This window comes from Camelina sativa, chromosome 18 (assembly GCF_030686135.1).
Source record: "Camelina sativa cultivar CO46 ecotype springtype chromosome 18, ASM3068613v1".
Classification (NCBI taxonomy): Eukaryota; Viridiplantae; Streptophyta; class Magnoliopsida; order Brassicales; family Brassicaceae; genus Camelina; species Camelina sativa.
The window spans coordinates 2,181,231-2,198,743 of NC_141897.1; the positions used below are offsets into that span (position 1 = coordinate 2,181,231).

Sequence of the window (17,513 nt, forward strand, 5' to 3'; positions counted from 1 at the left end):
AGCTTATAACTATATTCTTGCTTTCACTTCTATGGGTGCAAAAATTGATTACTCGGTCCAAAACACATATGGATTGTACTGTTTTAAGATACATGGAGAAAATTATCATAGAATAGGATCCTTATTGCCAGGTGAAGGAGATGATCCTAAATTCTCTCAAATGTATATATTTGATACAGCAAATGAGTTAAAAAATCGACTTGCAGTGATGAATCGAGATGAAGCTGATGAGCTTGATGAACAAACAATATTATTGCTAATACAAATGGTTGATGAATTTAATGTTCAAGCAAAAATATTTAGAAAAGCAAGAGATAGGTATGAGAATACTGGTGAAGAAGATTTTCAAATTCATCTAATTGGATATGATAAAAAATAAAAGACAGTATGAGTTGCCTTCGACAAATGAAATAGCTGCTTTAGTTGTTGGTGGCTTTAGTTCCACAATGGGAGAGAGAGACATAATTTTACAACTGAAATCTGGAAGTTTACAACGAATTTGGAGTACACATCCCCTTTCTATGACTTTGCAATATCCTTTATTATTTCCATATGGTGAAATTGGATTTTACGAAGGTATACGATATAAATGTACTTCAGCTGAAAAAGGACAAAGAGAATTTATATCAATGAGAGAATATTACATGCACCTTATACATTCACGGTCGTGTGTATTTCCGGCTATAGTTAAAAGTGGGAGATTTTTTCATCAATTTATAGTAGATGCTTATACAACAATAGAATCATACCGTCTACAAAGGATAAGATTAAATCAAAAAACAATAAGAGCTGATATATATAATAATGTTAGAGATGTTGTAACAAGAGGTGACAATGATGCACGAAGTATTGGAAAGCGTATAGTGTTGCCATCTTCCCATACAGGCAGTCCAAAATACATGACTGAAAAATATCAAGATGCTATGGCTCTTTGTCGATGTTATAGAAACCCAGATTTGTTTATTACAATGACTGCAAACCCAAAATGGGAAGAGATTATTGAGTTCTTATATTTAACTGGTGATTCATCAGGAAATGCTAGACCTGATGTTGAATCACGAGTATTTCATATAAAATTAAAACAACTTGTTAATGATATCGAAAAAAAAATATTTTTTGAACCAACCAATGGAGGTATATAACTTTAACTTTTTATTCTATTTATTATGTTTCTATTTTTGTTAATTTATTGTCTTCTTTTTTATAGGTGTTTATACTATTGAATTCCAAAAACGTGGACTCCCGCACGGACATATACTTATTTGGTTAAAGGCAGATCTTAAAAATCCAACATCTGAAGAAATTGAAAAATTTGTATCTGCTGAATTACATGATGCGAATAGTGATTCAGATGGATATAAATTGGTAGAACAACACATGATTCACGGACCATGTGGTCTAGATCGACCTACTAATTCTTGTATGCAATTTGGAGTTTGCAGTAAAAGATATCTACGTCAGTTTTGTTGTTCTTCTTCAGTTGATAAAGATGGTTATATAATTTACCGAAGGAGAAATATCATCTCAAGATTTATACTTAAGGGATATATAAGGTTAGATAACCGCTATGTCGTTCCTCACAGCTTAGAACTATTAAAGAAATACAAAGCTCATATCAACGTTAAGTTTTGTAACAAGACGAGTGCTATTAAATATTTATTTAAATATATTACTAAAGGAGTTGATAAGGCAACAATGGTAATTAAGAAGAAAAGCAAATCAAATGATAAAGATTTAAGTGATGAGAAGAACACAGATTCAGTAAATGAGATAGGTAATTATCTTGACTGTAGATATGTATCTGCTTGTGAAGCAGCATGGCAAATTTTCAAATTTGAAATACATCACTAAGATCAGCCTGTTCAAAGACTTAGTATTCATTTACACAATCAACAACAATGTATTTTTAGAGACAATGATTCTCTAGACACAATAGCCGCTAATGTGAAGTATCTACAAAACATGTTTACTGGTTGAATAGAGACTAATAAGAAGGATCCTGAAGCTCGTAATTTAACATATGTTTTCAGTTTCCTACCAAATATGTATGGAACAAAAGTTCTCGCAGTTGGAATAAATGGAAAATTGGTACTTCAATTGGCCGTATATAGAATGTTCATCCTGCTTCTGGTGAATTGTATTATTTTCATATGATAATAAATTATATAAAAGGTCCAACATGTTACGAAGATATACTTACAGTTGATAGTATAACTCATAAATCATTTAAAGATGCATGTGTTGCTATGGGACTTCTAGAAGGAGATGAAGAGTGGCATGAAGCGATGAAAGAAGCCTCTCTATGGGCTACAGCAAATCAACTACGTAATTTATTTACAATGCTTTTAGTTCATTGCGAAGTTACAAATCCTTTAAAATTATGGAATGCTCATTAGAAAGATCTAAGTGATGACATAATTTTCGAACAAAGAAAATTGTTTAATTTTAGAAGATTGAACTTAAGTGATGAGGAAATGCAGAGTTATACTTTAATGGAAATTGAGTTGCTTCTTAGACGTTATGATCGGTCACTCATTGATTTTTCTGGAATGCCAAAGTTAGACATCAATTTAATAGCAAAATTATCAAACTCAATGATAAAAGAGGAAAAGAGTTATGACATTGATAAACTTAAAATTGAGCACCTGTCTCAATTTCCATTATTAAATGCTCAACAAAGGCAAATTTATGAGGCTATTATTGGTTCAGTTCAAAATAAACAAGGTGGTTTATTCTTTCTGTATGGCCCACGTGGAACAGGTAAAACATTTGTTTACAACACTATCATTAATCGCCTGCGTTCAAAAGAACGAATAGTTATTCCAGTAGCATCTTCCGGTATTGCTGCTTTACTTTTGCCTGGAGGGAGAACTGCCCATTCAAGATTTAAAATACCTTTATCTCCAATGGATGATTCTGCGTGTGAGATCAAAGCAAATACTTTATTAGCAAATTTACTTATTGAGACGGAACTTATTATTTGGGATGAAACTCCAATGACACATAAATATGCTTTTGAAGCTCTAGATAGATCTTTGAGAGATGTAATGATGAGTAGTGATCCAAATTCTGATATGAAGCCTTTTGGTGGCAAAACAGTTCTGTTTGGAGGTGATTTTCGACAAACATTACCTATTATTCATCAAAGGGAGCAGACAAGATAGTGTTGCAGCCTCAATCAACTGATCATATCTTTGGAATTATTTTCAAGTTTTCATTCTATCAGTTAATATGCGATTAAAACAATCAGAATTAGATTTTGCAAAATGGATTTTGGAAGTTGGTAACCGTACTGCTAAAAAAGTGGATGATTTATTTGAAGAATATTCAGAAGTTGACCAAATAATTGTTGATGATGGTTTATTACTAAAAGCTAAAGATGATAGTATCTCAGCCATTGCAGAACATGTTTACCCAGCATTTGAGCAAAACCATGCCAATCCAAATTATTTGAAAGAAAGAGCTATACTTACTCCAAGAAATGATAGTGTCGATGAAATTAATAATTTTATGTTAGATTGGGTACCTGGTAACACAAAGGTGTACATCAGTGCAGATTCAGTTAGTAATAACGAATACGAAGGGACTGATTTTGGTATAGATTATCCAGTAGAGTATTTAAACACTATCAATCTAACAGGATTCCCACATCATAAATTATATCTTAAAGTTAATACACCTATCATGCTTATTCGTAATATTTGTCAACGAGATGGGTTTTGTAATGGAACACGGTTAATAATTTGATCAAATAATCATCCTACGATAATCTCAGAAACAGAAAATAAACAAACTCATCAAGCTAATCTCTCCATAGAACTTACAAACCGACAATAAACAATTAGATGAACACAATTCAATACAGAAGCAAAAAAAGGAGAGAAAGTGAGCCTTATCATTAAGATATGAGATCACCTAAGTTAATATGAAAATACACTCATACGATTACAATGTGGACATGTGTATGACGAGTAGTGTGTTGTTACGTGGCTACAAGAACATCATACCTGCCCATGTTGTCGATTTAAATTACCTAATGTTGTAAATTAAACTAATTATGTTGTAATTGTACTATTTATTCTATCAACTGTACTTGTATTATATGCATTCTAAAATAAATAAAAAAAGGAGAAAATAATTTATATATTGTGTATTATAAAACCCGTATATATGTATAATGTAATGTCTGTGTAATACTACTTTTTTGTCAAACTGATGACTTTATTACTTTATTATTTAATATAAAAACATACTTTAATGATAAATTTGAATTGACCATTTATTAGAAAACATACATATATAATATATATGATCAAATCAACATGCACAATATCATCAGTCTATAATGAAATTACATTACATAATCAAATTGATCATTTTATTAAAAACAATAATAAAAGCATATCGAGACAAAGAAGGAATCATACATGATAAGTGTATGTGTCCGATTGTTAACAAAAAAATATGTTCCAAAAAATATATCTACGCATATTTCCTGTTTCGATGTTGGTTTTTAATAGAAGCATGTTTGTTTTGTTTATACGTTTAAAGATTATGTGCGAGGCCACAAAATACCCATAAATACGCACATATCACCATAACCATCCTAAGCTACAAGTATTATTGCTTCTTAGACGTTATGATCGGTCACTTATTGATTATCCGGGAATACCAAAGTTAAACAAAAATTTAATAACAAGGTTATTAAACTCAATAATAAGAGAGGAAAAAAGTTATGACATTGATAAACTTAACTTATATTAAAGAAATTAAATAATATAAATAAACAATTTAACATGTACCATATCATCTTTAGTCTAACATATATTATAAATAAACAATTCCTGGTATGTAAAATATTAAATTCATTATTATTATTATTTTTTTTATAAACCTACGAGGTGCAATCTTCTCCTTTACTTTTGGTTGTAGGTAGCCTGCAAGGTTTTGTCTCTCGGCTTCTGTTTTGAATCCGTAAAGCTTGCTTCGTTTTGACGCGGCATTGGTTTGCTCCAAGACAATCTCCGGTGGGATCTTCAGTGTTAAATAGTGGTGGTGGTTTGCTGTACGTGGATTTTCTAACCCGTGGGAGATAGTCTTGTAACTATTAGGGATACAACTTCATGCACGGGGATTGTGGTTGGAGGCGGCTTCTTTGACTACTCGTAAATGCTCTCCGGTGCCGTCGAGTGTGATTTAGTCCACTCCACGTTGGTCATGGTTTTCATTTTTTAAGAATAACTTTCATTTGCTGCGCACCACTTATTCCGTTTGTCCCATAGCTAGTGAGTGATCATGAGTACGAGAGGTCGAACCCTCTCTCTCCCCATTATTCTAAAAAAAACGTAGAGTAGTTTACAGTTCTTCTTCCAATTAAATTAAGGATACGCCATTCTCAATTTCGAATTAGCAATATAATTTTCGTTTCAGTAACTTGCGTTAATATCTTAAGACAAAAGAAACGTTACAACAGCAGTAACTTTTTCTGTCACCAAATTTTTTTAAAAAAACACTCTATGAATTAATAGAAAATCTTGGATCACCAAAAAAATTGGTTCAAAGTTGCACCAAATTCGAAATCCCTCCAATTAATTTAATCATGTTTCAGTGCATCTTCCCAAATCTCAGTTTTGCTATAAACACTCCCCTAAGTAGTTTATTTAACCAATGTATCAAACGCTATCACATACTCATTATTATTGAGTTTATGTATCTATGATAAATGTAAATCATTAATCACCTTTTTACCAATTAATTATTTGAATTGACTGACTTTTCAATATGAGGCAAAAGCATGTCCAGTGTATCATTATTAATTTGTTTGTGTAGGTTCATCTTTTAGGTCGACGTATTAACTTCTTATTCCATGAATTTGACGTTGTAATTTTTTTTTTTCTGACTAAGAATCTTGTTGAAATATTCGATGAACCTACAAAAAATGAACGATAATAAAAATGTAGACTAACCAAGTGTTTAAATCAGAAACCTCTAACTCGTAAACAAATCAACACACTACTCTCTATTTTACACTCTTTAAATTCTCGATGATGAATGATATGAAGTTCTTGATGATCATCGCCGTCATCATCTCGGCGTCTTTGTTTCCAGCGTTGGTGTTCGGAACTCGTCCGGTGAAATGTGTCAATTGCATTAACAGTGAAAAAGAAAAGATCACCATGATGAAGAAGATGAGATCAAGTTTGGATTTGAGCTGTAGGATTCTTCAAGCTTCAAGATATATAAACTACGATGCAATGAAGCAAAACAAACCAGCTAAACCAGATGGTAAACCTGATCAACCGGATAACACTTACCGACGAGGTTGCACTGCCGCTACAGAATGCCACCGCTTTACGAATTAAAACAATGCACAATTCGAATAGTTTTGTTGTGTTTTATTTTATTTTTAGTTAGTTTTTTTGTTTTCAATCGCATTTCACAATTCTCATTGTGATAAAATGAGACCTAATAATTATGATTAGAATTTGCACTGTAGTAAAAAAATGATGATTAAGTGAATCATATGAAAACCATCTTGTCAATATTAGTCTATGGACATTTACATATCTACAGCTACATCTTCATCATCAGTATCATCGTCTTCCCAGTCCAGGTTAAATGAATTAGCAGCTTTCTTAAGCTCGGTTAAACCGGTTAGATCTTCCAGGTATGTAGGATGGTTAATAGCTTCAAGAATGAAACTGTTTCCTCTCTCTCGATACTCAGATATCACCTGAATATAATAAAAGTTAAAAAACCGTTATGAGCTTCGCGAGAGCTTGGTTCTGCTAGAAAAGTTTTCATGTGGAAAAACTTACGGTTTCAGAGCAAGCGGTGCAGCTGTTGGAGGCTTGGCCAAGCAGCGTGATCTGTGAGAACTGAGAAACTGAGCCTCGAATCTGATGAGGTAATATCCCGAGAGGCAAATCATCATTGTTTCCTCCATTACTCAAGCTCGAATTGTCGCCTTTTGCATTGATACTGTATTAAACATATGTAAGATGATAAGGCTGAGGATTGAATTCTCAATGTATTTGGTTTTCAAAAGACTTACCCAAGTGGGTGTTGTAGGACTCCAACTAAGAGCTCAACGGCAAGAGCTCCTGCAATAGGGGCTAGACCTGGGCGTGTAACAGTGCATTGCTGGTCTAGAGTTCGATCAGTCATTGACTGCAAATATAAGAAAAGAGCGACGAATCAGAACTGAACCAGAGGTATCACAAAACAACAACAAAATATAAAAACCAAAGAAGCCAAGGGAATTTACATCCTGAGGTGCAACAACATCGTTGCAAAAGTAACATCCAAGTCTCTGTTTGTTTGTCTTATCCATGTCAAGATTCTGCATATCATCAGATAAGGAGGTCGGGCCAGCGCCATGGCGCATTACCATGTAGCTGTCGAAACCTAAAGCTGCATTTATAGCAATCTGAAATTCAAATCAAGCAGATTTGTTGTTAATACTTATACTTAACCAGCAAGAAAGATAGAAAGAAAGAGAACAGAGTTTAGTTACCTTATTGGCATTAGCACAAAGAAGAGAAGGTAACCACCGGCTTTCTCTTGTATCGGTTAACAAGAACACGACATCATGAGATTCAATCAATTCGCTAAGGCGTTTACAATCTGCGAGAACAGAATCCTCTTCTTGGCTAGAAATCGGATGTCCTGGCATCGGTATAGCCACAACAACTCCACTAGATTCCATTGCTGGAAATATCTGTTTGAGGCTTTTAACAGCAGCAACAGCTTTGAACTCGCCACAATCTTCAAACGTGTAGAGAGATTGCCTGACTGGATTAGACATAGCTACTTTGCCATAGTCAACAAAGGTGATATTGCGGATTCCCCATCCCTAGAGAAAGAAAAAAATAAAGAAGAGTTTAATTAATCAGTGATTTTGTAAGATTGTTTGATCTTGCACTCTCTTCGATACATACCATAAGGGTGCGAGCAACTTGACAGCCCAATGTACCAGCTCCAAGAAGAAGGCATTTGACAGAGGATAATAAGTTTAAGTCAAGAGACGGTAATGCACGCCATCTCATTAACTTTAAGTTTAAATCAACAGCAGAAACAGCCAACCTGTGATAAGACGAGAAACCGTTTCTCTAATCAGACTATACCTATTTATTTGATGAAATCATTGACGCAGACCAAAAAACTTACCTTGTTGGGTCCATGGAATTAGCAAGGCTAATGGATCGGGGTACTCGTTTCCCTTTGTTATTAAGCTCCCATCCCACTGAGTTAGGTACAGTCTCAGCTGATTCACCTGATGCAAGTGTAACTGAGGCTTGACCAACAAGGGAAAGGTTCAAGTCAGCGAAACCACGACTCTCCCTGTAGCAAAAGAACCAAACTGTCTCGAGGTTCCATCTTCCACGTATAAGTGCCAAGTAATTTCGAAGTGGCCAGCCAGGATTATTAGGAAGGTGACACGGGTCATAGAAACCAAAAAACAACTGCAGAGAGAGAGAGATAGGTAAAGGTGAATTATTTTCCTAGTACCTAACGTATATGGAAGAGTTAGTTACACCTTACTACCTTATGATGATCACCTTGGCATGCTTTCCAGTCTTTAAGATGTCTGATACTAGCTTTTGAATCAGAAGAAACCGAAACCAAAAAGAATGGAACATCTACAGCAAACACACAGATACGTAACATAAGTTTTCAGCTACTACTGATTGAATTTGAATAATACATGAACAGAACAAGAATGTTGAGTACCAGTAGTTAAATCTGAGTTGCGCCACTCGTTACAAGCAGCGGATACTGACTCCGCCTCTTCAGAACTAAAATACTCTGAAGCTGGCTTTAATTCTATCAAACTTGCAGGAGGATCAAGTACAAGCGCAGGGAACGCAAACCAATAACGGAAACTCCATTTCTTAAGGTCAGCAAAGGAGATAACGAGGAATCTTGATAACACAGCAGGGTCCTCAAGTGCTTTTCCTGATTGAATATCATCCCAAATCTATAAATTTCACCAACAAAATAAGATTAGACTTCACCACAAAAGAACTGGTAAGAAGAACCAAGTCAGAGATAAGTTTTTGAATTAACCTTGTTTGCTTCTGCTTTGAGCAGACTTTGTTTGTCAAGTTTATTGAAGCTTTCGAGGGTATTGGTGTTATACATAATCCCAGGAACAGGACACTTATTCCTATTTCCATGGCTAGTACTAGCAATCAATGATTGTTCATCTAAAGGTAATGACTCTGATAAAAGAGTCAGATGATTTGAGACTTGTGGATGTGAACATGGTCCATAAAAACCTGAAATTTTCCACATTAAAAACATAGGAAACCTAAATCTGAATTTATTAAAGTTTTTTTGTTTCTCTAACCTAAACGGATCATAAAAACTTGCCCAGAAGTTAATACATCAGAATTTATGTAATTAAATCGATGAATTGGGTATTTGTGCTTACCGGTGATTGGAATCGGAGAATCGTCGATTCCGAGTTTATCGAGTTTCAAAGACGAGAAGCTATGCCAGAAACCTTCGTCGACGGAACTGTACAATGGAGCGAATTGAAGAACGGTTGGTGAAGCTTCTGTCTCAGACATGGCTGATCTTATTTCTCTGCGAGATTGCAATTTTGCTAATGAGAAGAGTCAATAAGTGTTAGAAAGAAGAAGACGAAGACGACGATGACGGAGAGAAGAGAGAAAGAGGAGTCGTGTAAGGAACAGGGTCAATCTGGGTCGGGTCACCTTTAAATCGAAGCAAACCAAAACCGGTTTAACTTTTTAAAAATTCAAAACATAAATCGAACGGCTGAGATTCTACCAACTAAACCAAACCGAACCAAATTCGGTTTTGTACTGTCTTCTCAGTTTTAATTGTTAGTTGTTTTGATTGAACCATTCATAATCCTTTTTTTTTTTTGGGCAAGGGTGTAAAAAATACAGATCCTAATTATGTTTACCAAAATTTCATATTGTTGGATCCCAAATGCATAAAAACATTATTTTATTTTTCTGGCATGTATTCTATACTTGCCAAAAAACAAAATAAACTGATAACTGATATTATTTTTACCATTAGATATCTGAATTTTTTGTTTATTAGAAAAAATCTAAACTTTCATTTCTTATCAATTTTTCAATTTCACTCAGTGAAATCTTATTGTGTATATGCTTCAAATTACCCCTAGCTAATACCGTCCAAATTTATCGACTTATATGTAAAAGAAATGTTTCGAAATTATCAAATCTTTTTGCATCACATGATAAACGTAATTACAATTTCACTAAATGCATACAACCATCTGAAATTCTGAATACAATTTTTTCTTACACAAACAATTCAGATTATTTATAGACATAAACCGCACACGCAAATACACAATTAAAAGCATAACCGGGTACTGAACCGGATTTGATATCATAGGGTAGGGTAAGAAGCTTTCATGGCAAGACCACATAGTCCTTCTTTATCCTTGACATCTTTTTGAATCCTCATGTATCCACTCTCTCCCCACTTTTTTCCCCAAGAGTTCTTGATGATCCAATACTTCGATCCGTTCGTAGATTCACCATATCCGATAGCAGTCACTGCGTGATCAAGATACGTAGTGCACTCTCCAGTGAACACACCAGACGAGTAGAATTGGAAATCAAAACCACCTCCTTCAATTCCAACGCTAACTGGTTGGTGTGCGACTGCCTTCATCAGTGCGTTCTCGTCGTTAGCGGGAACATCCTCATAACCTATGTATATACGATGTGTAACCATGTCAAGATTAATAAGTTCAACATATTTGGCTAATGAATTTCGGGCTTGTTTTTTGATTAAAATTTAACTTAATTATTTTTATGAAAAAAAAAGAAATTATGTTACCTTGACTTAATTAATATAAATGTATTTTTTACTTTTTAATTTGGTTTTTCTGATTATGGCTGTTAAAATGAAAAACCAATTTTGTTTATAAGCAGATTTTGGTTCTGTTCGGCTAAAAGTGAAACCTGTGATAGAAGTTGCTTTCGGGTTGGTCTTTTTGGAATTGCAACTACCATCTTCTCCTTTGTAAGGATAATTTGATTCAGTTGTTAAACCGCCGGTCGCCTTTATGTGCTCGAAGGCGGTGTCCATTAAACCGCCTTCGCAGCCAAAATTGTTTGTGTCGCAGTCCACAAGTTGTTGTTCAGACAAAGAGATAAGTTTGCCTTTCTTTATCTGAGCTGCTCCTTCAATAGCCGCTACCGCTGAAAACGCCCAACAACATCCTACACAAAATATGACTTCGTTAGTGTCACCATCATAAATATTTTCATGTATATATACTATTGGATAACCCGTAACAACATATACTATCTCAATAAAATGGTATGAAACAAAATGAAAACATAGCAAAATATTATAAAGATGTAAAAAAATTATGAATAAAGATCTAGTTTATACCGCAACTGCGTTGATCCTTGATAGGGGTCACAGCTCCTTTCGTCCTCCAATCAACAGAGATGGGCAAACCACCAGAAGAAACGTTTTGGTACCTAAACGTTTGGCCTAGGCTAGACAAAGTCGAGAGTCCTTTATAACCAGTGTACGTTGAACGGAACTCGTCATTGGTTAAATCAGCAAACTGATTTACCGCAAGTTTGAACGGTCTACCGGCAGACATGCTGTTCAAGAGTTCAATACGTTCAACGTTGCTTTTGAACACAACGTAGCGATTGTTTTTCTCCTTCATATCCGCGTAAACGCGGCCGTGTTTAGTCATCCACTCGATGTGCCTCTTTTGCATGATGAGTTCATTTTCGAGTGGACGAGAAAGAGCGATGGAAAACCATATTGATAGAATTAGAGAGACCAATAAACATATTTGCATCAGTTTAAAAGCCATTGCTTTAGGAAAGTAAAATGATTCTTGGTACTAGTTTGATTATTCCAAAAGGGTATTGAGATGGGGTTTTATAGTGAAAAAAAGATTGGATGTAATTGGTAATCTTCACATGTAGTGACCGATCCAAATCAAAGCATTTTTGGTTTAGAAGTAATGATCTCATACATTTATACATAACTAACTGATGGTTGATGTTTATTACGTAGTTTATTTTTTCTGTACAGTATCAAACTGAAGTCAAGTTTTAATTTGTTCACTTAACTCTGCTTGGATTTATATTTTTAGTTACACTATGTTCATTTCCGTGTTCAGAGATATATGTTGAAGTTTTGCGTACAGACTATGTTAGTTTGTGTATCTTGACGTAGTACACGAAACAAACGGGCCCATATATAAACACTTATTTGACGCATATAATTTTAAATTTTACAAAGACTTTTAAATTAATATTTAAAAAACCATATTATTTATCGTGACTATTATTTAAAACGAAAATATAAGTTTTATTTACGGAATTTCCTATAAAATTTTGAAATTTTGGATATTACTTCAGATATTGATTAAAAATATCTAGTATTCACATTCTAAATTAATAATATATATTTTTATTATTTTCAGGTTCGAATTCAGGTTCAGATTTTCGGATAAAAGAGTGTTAATAAATCCAAAATTTTGTGTTCGGATTTGGGTCTATTTTTTTGAATCGATTTCAGTTCTATTTTTTGATTCCGGTTTTCTTATCCAGACCTATAACGTAACTATATATAATAGTCGTATTTCTTAAACGTAGACTACTTACGTTGTTACTCTTTATTAGTTACGTACAGTAGTACGTGGGTACCTTTCATGGATCAAAATCACTAATCTCATCAAAAACATGGAATCTTTATTTTTGTCTTTTTACAATTAAGTAATTTGAATTCAAGGATTCCGGTCTTACAAGAGAACCATTCGTGCAAGTTAAAAGCTTAATTAATCAAAGTAAGAAAAGAAGAAGAAAAAAGAGTCGACAAAAATCTACTAATTTCCATCAAATCATCGAATCATTCATAGTCACACACAACAAGTAAACTTCATTACGCTAAGTATTCTTTTGTAGATAAACGATTTGATTTGCTAAAAGTTTCCTGTTCAATGATGTTTTCCACTAATTTCATATATTTGAATCTCTTTAAATAAATATATTATTAGGGATAATAGAAAAAAGAAAAAAAAAAAATAATAGTATATATTTTATTATATAAAGTTTAAAGTCAAAGTTACACGTGTCAATTGTATTATTCAGATGTAAAAATTCAAAATCTACTATAAAAAAGTTTTATACAAAAATAAAATAGAAAAAAAGAAAACCTAATTTTAATTAAAATCTTTATAAGAAAAGCTTTTGTAAACTTCCAAATGAAAAACAAAAGTTTTGTTCTTAACAGTTTTAAAAATAGTAATACAGAATTATAAAATAATTATAAAATTTAAACAGCTTTAAAATTTAGAAAAGATCATTATAAGGAAATTATCTATATATATATATTTATCATAAAATTTGAAATTATAATATTGTTTACTTATTTTATTTTTAAGTTGCTAATTTTACAAGAAAAAATGATTACTTTTTATATAAGATAAAAAATGATTCAATGATGAGAAAAAAATGATTGTGAAAATTATACAATTATTATTGTTTCTAAAAAAATTTAAATACTCACCTTTACATAAAGAAAAAGATCGTTGAAGTAAAAAATAAAAAATAAAAATAGATCCTCTCATATTATTTCCATCAATTAAATAATTTATTCAAAAAGACTGAAATTGTAATATATAAGAAGGAAGTATGTAAAATTAACGTATGCGTTTTGTAACTATAAAAATGTTAAAGTGAAGAGACATATAATAGGTTACTAGGGATTGGACCCGCACATACGTTTATGTCTGTTTCGGGAACCCGTCTCATCCCATATACCGGCATGTCATGTTTTTTATATTATAACCGTAATTTTAATAATATTTTATCAATTTGAGATTGTAAATTTTAATCTAACAAATAAGAAAGTAGGTAAAAGATTCGCATCCACATAACATTTTATTTGTAAATATTATTATTTGGTATAGCATTTATAACATAAACTTATATTAGTTTACCTTTATCAAATTTCTAACCGTTTGAAATAATAACCGCTTCACCATAAATTTTGGATTCACATGAAATTTAATTTAACTATCGTAATTTTATAATCCCATCTTGATATATTTATTTTTTGTTCTTTTTCTATGAAATATAGTTTATATAATGTTTTTATTTTTTTTTTAAATTACTACTTGTTCCCGTCTCGTATCCGATCTTCCCTATACATTAGATTTATAATGAGTGTGATATATAAGCGAGTATATAGTATAAATATATATTGTTTACATGTTCTGACCTGTTGCAAAATTACATATATCTCAATAAAAATGTATATGATTAATTACACCAATTATTGAGTAATATTTTTATTTGATCTATTTAGTAGATATGCAAATTTTACCCCAAAGCTACTTATACATTTTAATTAAAAAAAATATTTAAATAGTATCAGATGTAGCTAGGATTACATTTGTATTCTTTTGATTCTCTTAAATTTTCTGCAAGTGTATAAAAATTAAAATATTAAAATAAAAAACAGAAGAGAATAATATTATCTGGAATTGCATATACTAATCTACTTATAACATTAAAATATAACTTTGTAATTAATTATTTTAAATGAAACTTTCTGATTGTTTGGTGTTGATTTAGTTAAACATCAAATTGATCTTTTTGCAATATGATTAAATGATATATAAGAATCATACAAATTTTATTTTGTGTATGAAACTTTAAAACAAAAAACTTACCAAACATAAACCAACAACAAAAGTTTTTTGACAGTATTTATCACAAATATATATATATATATATATATATATATATATATATATATATCTAACATTAGAATACTGAAAATAAGAAAAAGAAGTTATTAATTTTTCTTCCTATCCTAAATAAATTAAAGTAAAAAAAGTGAGCTTGTTAGCCTACAAAAAAATCATTTATTTACATAAAAATATGTTGAAACCCCATAAGCCCCCAAATAGATTTGCGTTTATTAATAAGGAGAAGAAGTGTGTCCAACAATTTTAAATATTTGATATCACCATTCAATATCTTAATTGTTTGTCAAAATATATTTATTGTTTGTTTCCAAATTCAAAAAAAAATTATTTGTAGATATACATGATTTCTGTAATTAATGATTAAATTATGCTAATATTATCAATTTTCCATTTTTAGGTAATTCAAACTGATAAAGATATGAGAAAGACTCAAAACATCTTTCCATATTTTTTATTCTTATTACTCTTTTCAATTTTATATATTAGAAAGATAACAAAATTGATGATATATGTTTTAATATAATTATAGAGTTTTCGTTTTTGTATGGCTATATATATTTAAAATTTATTTTTTATATTTTACAAAATATTTATTAATTTCAACTAATTAGCATCTCTCATCAATTTAAGTTATCATTTTAAATGAGATTTAATGTCATGTTTTAATTTGTAATCATGTTTTGAAAAAAATGTATAAATCTTTAACTATTTTTTTTTTGGCAACAATCTCTAACTTTAGTTATTAGAATATTTGTTAAAGATTGAGATCTCTTATACTTAATCACTAATATAGTTTCCTAAAATATTTGAATTTATTATTTATACTGAATATAATTTCATAAAATATAATGTATCATTTATAGTTAATATAGTTTCTTAAAATACTGGAATAATTTGAATCGAATTTAACACACGACTAACTGTTTTTAGAAAACAATAAATGTTTAATATTGAATTTAGAAAATTATTTGCAAAACAATATATTCGAAATTATTTATTTATGGGTTATAACCATATCTAAAATTAGATCTGAAATTTAAGCATCATTCTTTATAACCAGATACGAAAAAGAGTCAATCATTTTTTTTTTTAATAATTGTTACCATTGTTTTAGGGAAGTTTAATTTTTTTTTTGATTATGTAGGCAAATTGGTCTGTTTAGTGATACTAGGATTTTCGTGTGTCTATCCTAGCAGGTTCAATTAACCTTATGCAGTTGTAGTACTTAAGGTGTCAATCCAGTTGGGAAACTTTACTATCACTCAAGATGCAATCAAGGAATCACAAGTTAAGCCAATATAAAAGAGTGTTTGTCTAACAGTTCTAGAATGATCAGAATTCAAAACGGAAATGTGTTCTAGAACTAGAAATGCGAATGTATGACAGGAAACGAAAATGAATGAAAATAGAAAATGAGTTTAAGCATGAACTAAAAGGCAAGACACGAAACAGTCTTAGGAATGTAATAAATATCAGGAAGAAAGAGGTCCTAAGGATGGGAGTAATTGATGTCGGTGAAGTCTCCTAGTCTACAAAGTGTTAAACATACCACAAGTAATCTATCCCTAGACAACGAACATCTCAACTTAGCTAATCCAATCTCTTGGTAAAAGCTACTCAGACTCAACCATTTCCATACCCAGCTATCGCTAGAGAAACATGGTTGAGCAGGCATGACAAACAAGTTCGTTCATGTCAACAAACACCCTAGACAACTAATCTCTTAGGCTAGGAACGTAAGTCTATGGCACTAGTTGGTCAGACATTTCATCAAACACCTTTTGGGTGTGGAAATGTCTCGAACCTAGTCCCAATTAATCAGAGAGAAACTAGCATTTCTAACACTAGTCCAGAAGGGAATCATAAAAATCAAAGCTTAAACACTCTACGTCCTAAGATCCTCCACCTATTCTATCTCATCCTCAAGAACTACTACACTACTCAGATCCAAAAATCATCATCAACAATACAAACTCAGAAAATATTGAAACAAGCATTCTTAGATAGATTAAAAAGTAAAGAACAACTTGTAAAAGAAACCAAATGAAAATACTGAATAAACTCAAAGGTGTCGGAATACAAGTTCTGAGAATGTTTTTTTGGTGGCTAGCGTCAAAACCTTCTGGGAAAGAAAACAATACGAGAATAAAAGATAAGATGTCCTAAACCAAGACTTAACAAAATGTATATATAGTAAAAACGTGTGAATCCCTAAAACTTAAAACGACAAGATAAAGCGTCGGTTCGAGAGTCTCCTGAAGCGTGTTAGACGGAGCGTCTTCCTGGCATGCGTGATTTCGTCCGTGTGCGTCCAGTGACTCGATTGGTGTGAGTAGGAGTGGGTCGAGCCGTGCAAGTGAAAATGGCTCGAGCATGGTCGGTGAAGGTAGTTCGAGCTGGGTGTATACGCATCTACTAAAACGATGATAACTCTTGAACCACACCTCCGATTGGCTTAAAATAAACGGAATTGGAAAGATGACTCAATTCGCTACAACTTTGATGAAGACGTCAAAAGCTGAATCCCTAGACCGGTGACTTGAGTGATGGCTCGATTGAGTGGTCCGACTGGTGCCCTGAGAGTGGCTCGATTGCTTAGGTCGAGAGTGGCTCGATTGTGGAGGTTGAGAGTGGCTCGATTGTGTAGGTTGAGAGTAGCTCGATTGTGTGCGTCTCCGACGTCTCCTAAACACCTGAAATACTTCGAAATGCACAATGCATGCAAGGATGATGCAAAAACTTCCTAAAC

General features: G+C 32.3%; 3 protein-coding genes and 1 pseudogene across 3 annotated transcripts; 2 read left to right on the forward strand and 2 right to left on the reverse strand.

The window, feature by feature from the left end:
• The first annotated feature begins 1,695 nt into the window (after window positions 1-1,695).
• Window positions 1,696-3,747, forward strand: LOC147921389 (uncharacterized). The gene is made up of 4 exons (XM_087497659.1): window positions 1,696-1,774; window positions 2,233-2,325; window positions 2,761-3,111; window positions 3,251-3,747. The coding sequence occupies exons 1-4, from the start codon at window positions 1,696-1,698 to the stop codon at window positions 3,745-3,747; spliced, it is 1,020 nt and encodes a 339-aa protein (XP_087353785.1).
• A 2,297-nt stretch (window positions 3,748-6,044) lies between these two features.
• LOC104760311 (protein RALF-like 18 pseudogene) lies at window positions 6,045-6,362 on the forward strand (annotated as a pseudogene).
• Window positions 6,363-6,491: 129 nt separating this feature from the next.
• Window positions 6,492-9,703, reverse strand: LOC104760312 (ubiquitin-like modifier-activating enzyme atg7). Its single transcript, XM_010483216.3, has 11 exons — window positions 9,437-9,703; window positions 9,070-9,281; window positions 8,734-8,980; window positions 8,548-8,642; window positions 8,170-8,465; window positions 7,941-8,085; window positions 7,517-7,855; window positions 7,268-7,429; window positions 7,055-7,170; window positions 6,819-6,981; window positions 6,492-6,733 (listed from the first exon to the last, which is right to left on the reverse strand). The coding sequence occupies exons 1-11, from the start codon at window positions 9,573-9,575 to the stop codon at window positions 6,560-6,562; spliced, it is 2,088 nt and encodes a 695-aa protein (XP_010481518.2). The 5' UTR covers window positions 9,576-9,703; the 3' UTR covers window positions 6,492-6,559.
• A 504-nt stretch (window positions 9,704-10,207) lies between these two features.
• On the reverse strand, window positions 10,208-12,019 carry LOC104760313 (senescence-specific cysteine protease SAG12-like). Its single transcript, XM_010483217.3, has 3 exons — window positions 11,413-12,019; window positions 10,977-11,237; window positions 10,208-10,721 (listed from the first exon to the last, which is right to left on the reverse strand). Exons 1-3 carry the CDS (start codon window positions 11,852-11,854, stop codon window positions 10,396-10,398), a joined length of 1,029 nt encoding a protein of 342 aa, XP_010481519.2. The 5' UTR covers window positions 11,855-12,019; the 3' UTR covers window positions 10,208-10,395.
• Between the last annotated feature and the right edge of the window lie 5,494 nt (window positions 12,020-17,513).